Genomic DNA, 15,114 nt, shown 5'->3' with positions numbered 1-15,114 from the left:
GCTATAACAAATAAATAAAAGTTTCATCATAGAAAGGAAATATTGGTATTATTGACACTATTGATTAAAGTTCAGTAACTAAATGCATCAGAATCTTCACAAGTTTCAGTAGTAAGATCAGTTTAATGTTTGGTTAGATGTGCTAAGTAGAAACGTGATTATCAGGCCTCTGGTGAATTTTACATGTTCAAATCAGCTGTTCAAAGAGTTTTCATCTTGCCTAATGACACCAGAGGAAGTCCTTCTGCATCAACAAGGAACTCCGCAGACGTGTGTGTTCAGCTAACTGTTGATTCTAAATTACCTCTGTATGTGGCGTAGAATAAAATACTAGTTCATACACAAGCATGCATACAGAAGGTGTGGTTAAATGACTCAAATTCAACTCACAGAAGTTCTTCCTACCAAAAAAAACTTATGTTTAAAACAGCAGACATCTTTTTTTCCTTCACACATTTCCATTTCTCCTCTTCCCTAATCAGTTAGGTCTTTCATTCTTTCGTTTTATTTTTTACCCAATTTCCTCCATCCTGTCTTTTTGTCTTTTTCCACCTCCAACTCTGAATGAATTCTCACTAACTGATCCCTAAACCGGGCCTTGTCTCGCCCCTGATTTCCTCGTTTTCTCTTCTTTCATACTTTCTGTCCATCTCTCTCTTGCTGAGACCAGTGCACTATGTGCCTGAGTGGATTCAGCATGTGACATCAACACTCTGGCTGTTAAACAGAGCTGTGGCAGGTGGGATTGCTGGAGCCCGTCACTTTCTCTCCTCTCTTTCTCTCTCTCTCTCTCGCTTGTTCCTCATCTCTCAGTCTGCTCTTATTCACTTCTGTGTATGGGCAAAGCGGGATAACATGGACACTTTGGGTCTTTTTATGCTGCTAATACTTCTGTTTTTCCAGTGGATGCCTGCCCTTGCTGCTGGTAAGGTGAAAAATAACATAATAACAGGCATCATGTGAGATTTTTGGCTTTGATTCTGGTATTTGATGGTTTGGGTTTTCCAGTTTGAGCCTTAGTAGAAGAAAAGTAGTAATTTCCTGATCTAGCTCTTATCTTTTATCCTCTGCCTTTTCTTTTTTCAAAGTGAATTTTTAAATTTGGTTTAACCAAAACAGAAATTTCAGGAATTTTTTCTCTTTCGTTTGTTTTTGTTTTTTTCAGAGGAAATCACCTGGACTTACTCTGGTAAGTTCAAGTTCCCTCATTAAAAAACTCATTAAAAACAGATTATTTTATTGAGTGATAGTAAGCATAACATTGTCTAGATTTATGTTTAGAGTATGTTAGATATCTGGGGCAATTGTTTGTTTTGTTTTGTTTTTTGTTTTGTTTTTTTAGCACTTTAAAAATAAGGAGCAAAGTCCTGAAGTCAGTTTTGTAATGACCTGAAAACAAATAGAGACATTTCGTCCAGTTTAATGTGTAATCCACTACGCAATCTAATCTGATGACATCAAAGACTTGCACAAGTTTCGCATGAAACAACTAAGCAGGGTTTTCACCCGCTTGGCTGCACATGTTAAATCTGGATCTCTAAAATGTTAAAATTCTGGTAAAAGCTTCTGTAACTGGGGTAGGATTTAGGTCCTCCCCTCCCATATCTTCCACCCTTTCTCCCTCTGTTTTTCCCCTTCTCTGTATTAGTTACAGTTCAGCAAACTGGCATGAGGGCAGCAGCCACACAGAGATGATGAAGGGGTGGGTGGAGGCCGGTTGAAAGGAAGAAAGCTAGAAAAAGCCTGAGAGAGAGGCTGACTGGGAGAGAGGCAGGTGCACGAAGATCAGTGTGTTGGACAGAGCGAGGGAGATGGGACGGGATGAAGCTAAAGCAAAGCAAATCGCACAGTGTATTGTTGCAGCGCACAATATCCTATGTGTTTATTGTGTTGTTGAGGCACACTGGCTGCCTATGCTGCAGACAAAGACATTGTGGGAATGAATGGGGTGCACAGATTAGCACCCTTTGCATGTATTCAGGAGAGCAGCACTGATATACAGTACATGCAGAATACACAGCAAACTTTAGAGTCTGTACCAGGAGGCAGATGGTGTATATACATGTGTGTTTAGGTCTTATTATACTGGATATGGAAGCAGACGACTGTAAGATTGTGTTGCAGTACATACGGTGTGTTTACTAATGCAGAAAATCAGTTTTATTAAGCACAAGGTTGTGAAGTGGAGAATCACTTGATGTCAGAGATTTGTCTTCACAGGAGTTTAGAGACATTTAAGGGAAAGTCGGTTATCTCCTCATCATGCCTCTCAATGTGTCTTTGTTTTTAGCTGCATTCAGGCTGGTTGTAGCATGCTTTGAGAGGTAGGGTGGGTGCATGGGGGTCATAATTTTCGCCTCCAGTCACCATGGAGACCTCCATGACAACCAGTTAGGGGGCTGCGAGACTTTGAAGTTCTTTACTGTGAAGAGTAGCTAGTGAGGGGCAGTGGGCATTTGGCAGATTAGAGAGGGCAAGGTGGGGGTTACATGGAGATATGGAGAAAGCAGTGGGAGTGGACATGTGGTATGCGTTTACATAATTAATGTCAAGTCCCCTCCTCAATTCCTCAATTTCTGTGTGTTTGAGTGGAAACAAAGCCTTCTGAATTTACTGTGTCTATGCAGAGGAAGTGTTGGTTTTGCAGATGTATAATGTGCTTTTAAACACAGAATCAGTGAACCTACAGCTGCAAATAACATGACAGACCTCGCATTTTTGTGTGTAAAAGGTGTCAGTGGTGTGCCTGTTTTCTAAAGCATTCCTCGCTTTGCAATTGAAATTCAGGTTCTTTGACTCACATGTCGCTCTTTCTCTTTCCTCTTTTCTAAGTTTCTTTTATCGTGCAATAGAATAGACCAGTCTCTTTTTAATTCAGTGAACCCAGGCCCCAACTACCCTCCTCTCCCTCAGTTTCTTTCTCAGCGTATCTCTGTCCATCTTTCCATTAAATTCTTTAAAAATAATTAATCTTAATACTCTTTAATCTTTTATACATTAACAGATATTAGATATTAGATATTATGTGAGCAGGGGACCGACATTTCATAGTAATTTCCTATGGAAGCCAGCAAAAATATCTGAATCTTGTACAGATTATTATAAAAATGTACAGAAAAATACAATTTCTGTACACACTAATACTTTGTTTTTCATGCTCATCAGGTTATAATTATATAAAATACTGATATTGTCATTCAATAATCAAGTCAGTAATTATCAGTGCCACAACAATGGTTTTTCCAGAATTTACCATCATCTGTGTTAACCATCCAAAATTAAGCATCACATTTTATATTAAAAAAAAGCAATTTTAATGGGTTTTTTTTTTTCTATAGCTGTAGGAATTTACTCATGGTACAAATATAGTATTTATGTTTTTTAAAAAGCACTGTATTTTATGAAAAAATGGACTCTCATCAACAATCATAATGCACTTTGTTAAATTAGAAGTAATTGTATAATCTTATCTATCATTGCACATCTATTGTACATGGTTTATTTATGTTTTGTGTCTCTTTGACCACAGATATCTGCATTAACTAGCTGTTTAGTAGCAAATATCATCAAAACATATCAGGTCTTCATTAGTAATCAGAAAACACATATTACTGCTTTTGTGTTTTTTAATGTTGATATTTTAAATCTACTAAGTAATAAACAGAGTAGCCCCTCAGTAACCTTTGTATTAATATGTTTTGATCAATTTGAGCCTTACGAGGCACTAGCATCACTAGAATAACATTATTCATGCTACAAGAACCAACACTAACACTAAGAAACACACACAAAGCAAAGGTCTAAGTATCCAAAAAACTAAAAACAAGTCTTTCCAACTCCTCACTCATTCCTCCTTCAATATGAGATCATGCCCACACTGATTTATGAGGAGTCTGACAAGTAAGAGTCCAACATGGTTAATGTGGTCATGCAAAATAAGAAAAAAGACACTGCGCTACTATTATTTGTGTTAATTAAACAACTACATAATGTTAAACGAGTGACAAATAAATATATTAGGACAAATAAATATTACCAGACATTCAAAGTTGGGTTAGAATATATCCTCTCAGGTGACAACCAACATTGATTAAGCAGTTGATCTACTGCTCTGGTTAATAAAAATTAATGCTGTGCTGATTTCTTTGATTCATTGTTTAGATCCATTTCCCTGCATGTTTGTATTTTTTCAGCCTTTTCTGAAAAAAAAAATGTGTTTGACAGTAGAGTTAATTCAATACAGTACAAATAGAAATGTTTCTCTGAACAAACAGTTTTCAGTTATTTAGACTGTTTTAACAAAACTGGTTCAGGATTGTCCTGCACTGTCAGCAGTGGTGGCTTTTATCAACGGCACATAAATATTTGGATGTGTGCATGTTTTTGCCACGAGCCTGTGAACCTAAAGAGCACATAGACGAATAATTGTTCTGCATAATTAGAGATACATCAATAGAAGCTTTTCACTGAGCCAGTGAGCTGTGTGATTGAATGACATCAGTGTAACTGTCTTTCCTCTGTCAAAGGCTTAGTCGGCCAGAGTGAGTGGTCAGAGTATTTCCCGGATTGTGGTGGTACCTCACAGTCTCCAGTTGATGTGATGACCACGCAGGCTAAATACGACCCCAGTTTGATCCCTGTGACTCCGCTGGGCTACAGCCAGCACGGCAACCAACCCTTCACTATGTACAATAACGGACACACAGGTAACTTTGGCAGCCAGCTCATTTCCCGTTCCAGTTTTACGGTCTGCCTGTTTATACTAGAGTCAGATGTGGTCAGCAAACTTTTATAGCTCATTAATTACTTTAGGAGATTAATAAGAGATGACTTGCAACTTTCTATTTTTATATCCACTTTTAAAATTGTAGATTCTCATTATACGCTTTCCTAGAAACAAGCCACCAGTGTTGTTTATTTCTCCATCAGTGGTGATTGAACTGCCAGAATGGATGGGACTTGGGGGGCTGCCGTGGTTCTTTACAGCCATACAAATGCACCTCCACTGGGGCAATGACGGCCCAAGTCTCGGAGGCAGTGAACACACCATTAACGGACTGAGTGCAGATGCAGAGGTACATTTAAACACATCTGACTGTTAACTACCAGTAACCACACACATACAGTTAAAGTAAATATGAAACTCACCCACAATACATGATGTGTCACTTAACATAGCATGGACTAAACAGATTTGTAATATAAAAATAATAATAATAAATAAATGAATTAATAAACAACAAGGACCAGTATAAAGATGTTTATTCATTCATTTATAAATATAAAGACAAATATTTTTATAAATATAAAAGTTTTTTTCAGCTGATTTAACATGTATATAAAACACACTTGTGTAAAAGGGTTTTCTTAGAATCTGCCATTACATGTGTGACATGCACAATTAAGCAATGTGCATGTCAAACCAAATTCTGTGGCAGCATGGCGGCAGGCAGATTTCTTGGTTGTTAGGGTTTTTTTTCCAGTAAATGTGTGAATTTGCAGCTGGAAATAGTCACAAAGAAATTCATCGCTTCCTCTCGTGTGCATAAAACTACTTTGTAAAACAGCTGTGCTACAACTATTACTTTTTAATTAAGTAATAGTCAAAAAACTGACAAAGATTGATAGAAAAACACTTTGAGATTTAGCAGTCAATTCAGTTATTTTTCTATCAAAAGTGAAAAAAAAACCAACTCTCTTTTTAAAAATGTATCTATTTATCTTTGGCACATGCAGTAAATGCAGTAAGCATTTAACTACAAATTGACACAATTAAATGAGAGACTTTTTATATTCTCTGATAAACTATTTTTGATTGTGTTTTTCATTTTTTAGTGATGATTGAGATTATATAAATATTTGTTTAAATATAACATATTAATAACAAATATATAATATACCCTCCTATAAAGATAAATGTTATTTTAACAAATACAATTATTTATTTTTGGAATTGCATCGGTATATTTAAAGATCTTATATTCTATATTTAAATCTTTGTGTCACTTTTTTTGTTGATTTAATTTTGGTTTACTGTGATAATGAAACGGCCCACTGACGAGAGGCTAACGGGGGAAATGACATCCAAGATTCAACATTTGTGTTGATTTAATGTTAATTAAAAAAAATAAAAAATACAGAATTTAAAAGAGGGAAAGACACGAGTAGGTGACTGAATAAAATTTGGAAAGAGTGAACAAGGTAGAAGAAAGAAGGTAAAAGAGTGGAGTAAGGATGAATGTGAGCTGAATATAGATACACCTCTAAGAAAAGGACAATTATCATTTTTAAAAAATGAACTTGGCATTTGGGCTTTTACAGCATAATGAGACATTTCAGTGCTTTTCAGGACTGAGTTTGCATCCAGCTTTTTCTGTCTGTCAGTTTTAAACCCAAGCCTCTCTTTGCTGCCTTCTTCCTTGTCAGAGTGAATTTTTAAAAATACTGCGTGTCCTCCTACTCCCTCCAGCTCCATGTCGTGCACTACAACTCTGAGCTCTACCCAAACATGTCTGCAGCGATGACCCAGAAAGACGGTTTGGCTGTTTTAGGAATTCTCATTGTGGTAATGAAACAATTTTGTCACACAGCAGCTATCCATATAATCATAAAAAAGTAAAAGGTGTAAATCTTACACTCATTAGCTGGAATATTTTGAGCATTTTAGTGATCATTTAAGCCCGACTTTTCCCAGACAGGTGAGGAGACAAACCCGGCGTTTAACAACATCCTCAACTATCTGAGTCGCATCAGGCACGCAGGTAAGTCTTCTTCCACTTCCACTTTATTCCTAAAGCACTTTAAAACAAGAAAACAGCTAACCAAAGGGCTTTACAAAAAATACGAGAACAAAAATAAAACAATAAATCAGCTATAAGTTAATACATAGGAGCTGAAGAACATTAGAAATAGTACAGGTGCATACAAAGGGTAAAAGTTTAAGACAGAAACTCACACTGGGTCAAAGCCGAGGAGAAAAGGTGTGTTTTTAAAAACAGCGAGAGATGGAGCCTGCCTGGCCTCCAGCTATAGCTCATTCCACATTTTAGGAGCAAAAGCTGCAAAGGCTCTGTCTCCTCTGGATTTATAAAATGTCTTCGGGAGAGTCAAAAACACCTGGCTAGCTGATCTAAGAGTACATGATAGCATGTAAGGGTGAAGCAGCTCAGACAAACAACAAGGGGCAAGACCATTAAGAGACTTAAAAACAAATAAAACAATTTTACAATGGATCGAACCTTAACAGGAAGTCAGTGAAGGGATGCTAAAACTGGGATTATATGCTCTTGTTTGCTTGTACCAGTTAAAAATTGTGCAGCAGCATTTTGTACCAGCTGTAGACGTGAGAGGGATGCCTGGCTAATTCCAATCCAAAGAGGACTTCAGAAATCCAGGCGAGAGGTGATAAATGCATGGATCAGTGTCTTTAGGTGGCATCTAGATAGGATGGGCTTCATTTTTCACAGGCACCTCGAATGAGAGAAGGTGGACTCAACCACAGTATTGACATGTGAGACAGGTTTTAGGCTGGGGTCCATTTTCAGCTGGATCCTCCTACAAATTTTTTTAAACCACATCATTGTTTCACAGTTTCTTTACATTTAATCATTTACAGTGTTTGTGTTCTTTTAAGTGATCTCACTATTTAATAATTTTCAGTAATTAAACATAAATCAGTTCTTTTCAGCTCTGCTTGTCACTGTAACAAAATGTTTTAAATTAAAAGCAGTTAAGTTTTAAGAGGATAAAAAAAAACGTGTTGTTTTGGGTATTTACACATTTCTTCTTCTCCTTTCATCCATAATCAGACCAGAAAGCGTTCATCCCAGCCTTTGACGTGCAGTCTTTGCTTCCTGAGGATCTTGGGCGATACTATCGATACAACGGCTCCCTGACAACACCGCCGTGCCACCAGAGTGTTATCTGGACCCTTTTCCATAAAAGGGTTCAAATCTCAGTAGCCCAGGTCTGCACATCTAAAATCTCTAATCTCTAAACAGTGCAAAAAGAGAACAAACATGCCTCATTTTTTCTTATCGTGCTCAGCTAGTTATGTTTTTCCTCACTAATATGAAACAGGTCGATTGAGCATATTGAGTACAACATTAATCCTATTTTTACTTTAAAATCAAAGTGAAATGTATTATTTTTTATCATGATAAATATATGTAAAAACATATCTCACAGCACTTATTATCCCTTTAAGATAACAAAACATTAACTTACCAACAACATATTTACATGTTTAGACATGTTATGGCTTCCTGTGGATGTGATGAGTGCATCCTGCAGCTGTGCAATGCTCATTGGTTGTATCTGCCTCTGATGAGAACATCAACCCAGCATGCAGGCAGACATATCAGCACTAAATACTGGCCGAGGAGCTGCCTGCATATGGTCCAAAAAAATCCTGTCCTACTCCAGCAGTGTTATATTTTCTTTATTTGTAACAGAAAGTGTAAACTTGGAATGTTTTTGTGACTTTGACTTAACTTTCAGCACTACCCTATAACTGACAGCTTTTATTCTACCAGAAGGATATAAACTTGCTTTCCACGTGCAGTCTAGTGTAACTGCTCTTCTTCTCCTTTTTATCTCTCCACTCCAGCTGCTGAAGTTGGAGAAAATTCTTTACTCCAGTAAAGCTGAAGAACCAGACAGGATGCTGCTGCAGGACAACTACCGTGCAACACAGCCACTCAACCACAGAGTCATCTTCACCTCCTTTTCTGCAGGTCAGACAGAGTAACTACAACCAGATAATTAAAAGAGACATGAAATTCTCTCTTTCATGTTGCTGTGGTGCACAGGAAGTCACATATTTGCATATAAGCACTTAGAAAAATGGTACTTGGTTAGTTTAGAACATAGGTGTCAAACTCTGGCCCGCGGGCCAAATTTGGCCCGCAGCCTAATTACATTTGGCCCGCGAAGCCATACCAAATTACTATTAGAGCTGGCCTACTGGTATTATACAGCTAAGATATATATATTGTTTAGTATTAAGCTTTGCTTATTCCATATTCAGTTTTTCAGCAAAACGTGTTTGAGTCCATAAGAAAAGATTCATTCTTATATCTGGAGGAATAAATATATTTCAATAAATATTAACGTTAGCCCGCGACTTTGTTCTAGTTTTGAATTTTGGCCCACTGTGTATTTGAGTTTGACACCCCTGGTTTAGAATATTAGCAGAATATTCTTTTTAGCCTTTCAGACTGAAGGAATGCAGATTTGGGACAGGTCGCAGCCAGTCTGCTTTGAAGTGTTACCCCACTTTAGCCCTTCTACACTGGGTGATTGTAATGCCAATCTGCTGCTCGTGACACAAAGAACAATGAGTACAATAAAGTCATTGGGTGACCATGTAGAGCAAAGCAAGCAATTAGTACAATGCATGGAAAGCGTGAAAAGTGAGGAGAAATGTGGGAATACTAATGATTGCCGGTGACTTTGTTTGAGAGTCAATAAACTTAGGATGGCATGATTAAAGAGAAAAAGAGAGAGAATAAGGGGAAGTGATGGAAAAGGAAAAAGTGTTTCTTTGCAAGCTTATTGGAGAAAAGGATTTTTTTAGAAACTGAACACTGTCTCCATTGTAATCGCAAGAGAAAAGGGAAGAGGAAAAAGAGACAGAGAGAGAAGTGAAAGAGAGAGACAGAGTGGCAGACAAAAACAAAGGAGAAAGAATTTGTGTAAAATGCTCATTGTAATGAGTGGCTGAACTGGAAAGCCTGTGATATCAGCACTCTTGAAAAAGGCAGCAAGACTGAGTGGACATAACATTTCATAACACTACGAGTTGAACAGCAGATACTGTCAAGATAAACCGATTGGTTACTCCGTGTGAGACGAAAAATAACAAAATGATTATTTATTCTGTATTTTGTAGAATCAGGGAAGGAGCTCTCATCTGGTAAGACTAGCAGTTATTTCCATGCATATCTTTGCTGTCACTTTTTGTAGGATCACTTTTTAAATTCGCTGAATTTCTTTATTTCTGTATTTCTGTTCACTTTTTATTACTTTCCTGTTTGTCTCTGTGATCATCCCTGCAGGAGAAGTAACAGCCATAGTGATAGGAGTGATGTGTGGCTGTGTAGGCCTGGCGGTTATCGTTCGCTTCATCGTGAAGACAATACGGTAAGAGGTTTTTACTGCATTGCTTCGTCATTTCCATAGTCTCGTTGCTGTTTTTTCTTTCCACTCTTTCAAAAGCACATTGTGGTCTTTCTGTTTTTCTTTTTGGTTTAACTTTACTGTTTACCTGTAGAAACTTTGGGGGGGATCGCCTCACTCCAACTCCTTTCTCTTGGCAGATTTTTTAAACTCCTCCAATTTGAAGCAGTCGTGGTAAACAGGTGCTTTACCTGACCTGAATACTGACAGAGCTTTTGGCTAGCACTGACTGTGTCGGGCGTCCTCAGCTCAGATCTTGGATCGGCTTATAGACATATTCATTCTGTTTTCAATCCCTGTGAATGAAAACAATGGTGATCTCATAGTAATCTACATATAAATCATTAATTACAGTATGCTGACAAGCAGACATAAATTAGAGTCCAACGAATACACTGGCATGGACAAAACTGTGGATATATTTTGATTTATCACAGATAAACTGGTACCTGCATATATATCCAGCAACAAGTAAAATTTCCGTTAGAAACACAATATATCAGTATGCACAACAGACTGTTTATAAAAGATTGATATTTTAATGATTGAAGCCTCGAAAGGTTTAAAAATTACAGGCATCAGTGTGATCCAATACAACCCAACATACAGTGCAGCTTCCTGTTGAGATCAGCGCTCTGAGATCAGTGAATATAGTTACAATATCAGATGGTTTTAACTTAAATATGATCATTTTTACCATTACAGTGTTGGTTGGGCTGTAATAGAAATGTAAAGAAATGAAAAGATAAAATTAGCACTAAGATCAGTGCTGGGAATAATCCGATCCTTTGACCTCTGCTGCAATAACATGCCTATTTCATAATTCGCTGCCTTCTCTCATGATTACCACTGATTAATGAAAGTATGAGCTCTTCCCATGCCCGAGCGATTTAACGCTTTTCCCCTTGGATGCCTACTATAACCACTGTCTCTCTTTTTTGTGCTGAACAGTTTCTGTCATATTTGAGGCCTTTCTTCCAGAATGACTGGGTGTTTGTGTTGGTGGTGGTGAGGGGGGGTGTATACAAATAATATACACTCAGGTGTCAAACCTCATCAACGATGGTACAGGGGAAGTCATCAAATGTTGTCTTCATGGGGGAAAGAGCTAACATCTTCACTGCTTTCTTCAGCACTTCTCAAAATGGATTATTAGATCCCTCGAGGAGTTTGGGAAACCATCAGCTTCAAGTTTGTTAATCTGCTTTAAACTTTACATTAAAATCTCATCTCCGGTCCCTCAGACTAACGAGAGCACAGTGGGAAGAAAACATTTGCATACAGCCTCTTTGAAATGTTAACTCTCTGTTTTGTTCTTCTGTTCCTGTCATGTGATTCCATCTTTTGATCTTGTGACAGCTCTACCTCTAGCTGGGATGTCCTGCACAATAACCGGCCTGCTCCTATGCCAAGGTCACTGTTCAAAATTATGACCCCTGACCTCAAAACTTTAATTTCAACCTCTCAGACGTAGTTTATTCTTTTTTTAACCACCTATTCACAATAACTTATCCTCATGAGTTAGGCATTCTTAGAGTACCTACTAAAGACTGTGAGACATTTTAACTTCCAAGAAAGCCTCCAGAGTACAGTTAGAATTTCTTAAACATCTGTCATTAGTAAGAAGAGTAGTCCTTAATCCTAAAGTTTTAGGTGTTAGAGTTCTGTCCTCTGTCTTCTAATGTACTCAGTGCTCACTGGATACATATGTGACTGTGTTGGACTGTCTCTTAAACTGTAAATTTACATGGGAAGGAATATTAATATCTGTCTCTACTGGCTAAAGTTTAGCTGATTTAAAGTGGCAACAGGAAACTTTTCATCATTTGCTGCTCTTGCGAATAGTTGATAGCTTTCCATTTTTAAATACTCTTGTGTTTTAAACCAGTGTAACAACGTGAGAACACAAGGATCCACTAGAGTCTGAATGGCACATCAAGGCTTTCTGGGGACACAACCTCTGATTTCTTCTAAATGCACTGACATTTCTGCACAGAAGCTATAAGGGGGCCAACTGTGCATGTTTTTCTAGACTGGACCAGATTTTTCTCTGCATTACGGTAGGCTCCTTACCTTACGATATAAATCGCCACGAGACAACTACTGTTGTGATCTGATACTTTATAAATAAACCTGAACTGAACTGAAACGCATTTTACTGAAAGGTGTTAATAGTATTTTGTCAACCCCAGTAACCTGCTTCAGTAACCTGACAGAGCTTCTGTGTTGGATTGCATCAGATCACATGTTTAATGTTTCCCAAACAGAGTAAAGCTGGAAGGAAATGAAAAAAAAAAAGACAATACATTTTTATACCATAACTTTTCAACTCTATGAATGTGTTTTAAAGTATTACATGGCAGTTGATATGACACGACCAACCTGAAAGACAGGATATATATCCACAGATTCTTAAAGCTTCTGTTACGACATCTGAATGAACTGCCAGGACATTTATATGAATGGGGGCTTGTTTACTCCACCTCTTTCCCTATGACAGCTGCAATAGGCTCCAGCTCCTTCCTGTGACCCTGAACTCAAGTGGAAAAAAATGGATAAGGATAGAAGGATATTTATATACATTTAAAGCAAAATGTCATTAGTATATCCACAATATGTGATGAAAAAAATGTACTCTTGCTGTACTGCAACGTGACAGTGACACAGTAAATCCAGTGGGCATCCTTTGTTACATGTCCCCCTCTGCTAGTTTATTTTCTCTTGACTCTACTAATTTATCCCCTGCCCTCATAGGTTCCTAAAACACCCGTGTTTGATCATTTTTAGTTTTCTTTTTTTGTTTTTTAATCATATAATGGAGCCTTACCGGGGCTGAGCTGTATTTTTGGATAAGGAGCGACCTCTTCTGGATAAACTACACTGACATTTAAAAAAAATAAAACTATCTGAGAAGTTTTGAAGTATGTGCGATTAACTCTTCGCTTTGACATTTCAGGACAAAGGATTCAGGGAAGGAAAAAGAGGAAAAACAAGACATGGCTATGAACTCGACTTCAGAAGTAGAAAAGAAAGAAGAGTCCTTGCTGTCACCTCAGAGTTTGCCCTAGCTCACAGCAACATCAAACACTGTCCCTCTCATCAGTGAGTTTATTGCTGATCCACATCACCTCAGGGGAGAGGAAGCAACATGTTTTTACTTTATCATTTACAAAATGCTAAAAGAAGAAGAAGGAGCAGCTTATAAAAAAAGCGAAGGGACTTGGACACAGGAGACGCCACCTGCTGCCCGGACCATTTCTGTCTGGTGTATGACATTTCCTCAGTTTGCACAGGGAGCAGTTGGTGTAAATATGCAGTTTTGCTGGGGTTTTTTTTCAGGTATGGCTCATGCATGGCTGGAATATATGACCGACTCATGTAAATACTTTGGGGGATAAACATTCTGTTGTTTTTATCACAGTGGGGCGGTATTTTATCTGTTCACTTTGTTCTTTGAACTGTAAGCACACGTCACTTGGCACATTAATAATCGTAATTAAAATTATTTTATTTTTCACTAAAATCTAAGAATTGAAGAAAATTTGATAACAACACACACGAGAGTTGAAGCAGGTTTTATTTGTATAAAATATACGATATCTGAACATTTCTGGCTCTGAACTGAAATCAGCAGATTTTGTTGTAAATCAGTTTTATTTATGTGTATTTAGTTATTCCATCGAGGGTTTGGGTGCTGTACGTCCTCTTTATGTGTTTGTTTTCAGCTAACTTGTCAACATGGACACCACATTAAAACACCTGAATGTCAAACTTGCCGATTCTTGATTACATATGACTGCGTGTTAATATCTGGCTCACAAAGTGGTTTTGCAAGATTGCATGTGATCAAGTAAGAAGTGTTGAGAGCTGTGGAAGTTTGAGGACGCTGCTTGACATAAAGTTTTCCCTATTCATTAACCTTAACCCTAACCATAAAAAGTGAATGCGTAACCCAAAATGTCATGGCCATTGTGTGTTTTATCTGAAATCATGAGATAGAGCAGTGGGCCAGGACAAAACTGTTCATGATGCAGCAGAGCCACGTGTCATATTCATGTGATACAACCTGACAGAGCTGTAAAATGACAGCTGCGAGGCAAGGCTGTCTAATTTTGTTTCCTCTGCCTTTCCTACCTGAGGTGGAGGGTGCTTTCACATCTGCAGTGAAAAAATGAAAAGACTGAAGAGGCACTTTTGATATTTGATACCGAAATGTAACAAACTTATTTAGGCATTTTTCTTAAATGAAGTAACATATCAGCAAAAAGAGTAATGTGTGTGTTCATGATGCAAAATACTACACCAGTAAAACACTTAAAGCTGGGGGTGTCTCAGGATTGTAGTGGTTAACATGGTTGCTTAGTAAGCAGAAGGGCACTGGGTTGATTCCTGCTGGAGACACAAACTTGCTTCCTGGGCCTTATGTGTTAAACTCAAACGTGCTGACGAGATCATGACGAGGGTGTAATCCAACGGAGCTTTATTATGAAAAAACTAAACTGCCTTTCAGCATACCGTACACGTGAACAGCTGCACATGACATAGATCATTCCTGCAGACTGCAGTGACAACATATGACACCTATGATTTGTTTAAGAGTCATGACTGATACCAGTACTGATACTGGTAGTACCAGTAAATTAGAGGAGATTACATGGTCCCCATGTTTTCACTATGGCCTGCTCTCTTTGTGGAACCACAGCAAAATCAGCTGAAAAGACCTTCTTAGCTTTATGTGTATTAATCAGATTTAAATGAACATAAACGTGTGTTTAATGTCACAGTTGTTTTGTGCTCTGGAGGCCTGAAGATTAGATCACAACTCAGATGAAAGCGAGAAAAGACAATGAGGAAGTTTGGTTACACTTCACTCACGAAAGCAAAGCCATTCAAACATCTTCTGATCTCATTAAAACTGCTGTTCACAAACGTTGT

General features: G+C 37.8%; 1 protein-coding gene across 3 annotated transcripts; it reads left to right on the top strand.

The window, feature by feature from the left end:
- The first annotated feature begins 742 nt into the window (after window positions 1-742).
- On the top strand, window positions 743-13,950 carry ca14 (carbonic anhydrase 14). Of its 3 annotated transcripts, XM_084943934.1 has the most exons (13): window positions 743-925; window positions 1,166-1,189; window positions 4,527-4,706; window positions 4,930-5,075; window positions 6,470-6,565; window positions 6,695-6,761; window positions 7,809-7,966; window positions 8,609-8,735; window positions 9,893-9,916; window positions 10,059-10,143; window positions 10,320-10,361; window positions 11,539-11,592; window positions 13,136-13,950. In XM_084943934.1, exons 1-13 carry the CDS (start codon window positions 856-858, stop codon window positions 13,245-13,247), a joined length of 1,185 nt encoding a protein of 394 aa, XP_084800060.1. In that variant the 5' UTR covers window positions 743-855; the 3' UTR covers window positions 13,248-13,950. The 3 variants fall into 3 exon arrangements, with proteins under 3 accessions (XP_084800060.1, XP_084800058.1, XP_084800059.1); XM_084943932.1 differs by lacking the exon at window positions 10,320-10,361 and having other exon boundaries at window positions 782-925; XM_084943933.1 differs by lacking the exons at window positions 10,320-10,361; window positions 11,539-11,592 and having other exon boundaries at window positions 782-925.
- The last annotated feature ends 1,164 nt before the right edge of the window (window positions 13,951-15,114 follow it).

Source organism: Perissodus microlepis, chromosome 11 (assembly GCF_051167445.1).
Source record: "Perissodus microlepis isolate ML-2025 ecotype Zambia chromosome 11, ASM5116744v1, whole genome shotgun sequence".
NCBI classification, from domain to species: Eukaryota; Metazoa; Chordata; class Actinopteri; order Cichliformes; family Cichlidae; genus Perissodus; species Perissodus microlepis.
The sequence above is the reverse complement of the archived record's forward strand: the minus strand, read 5'-3'. Positions and strand labels throughout refer to the sequence as shown.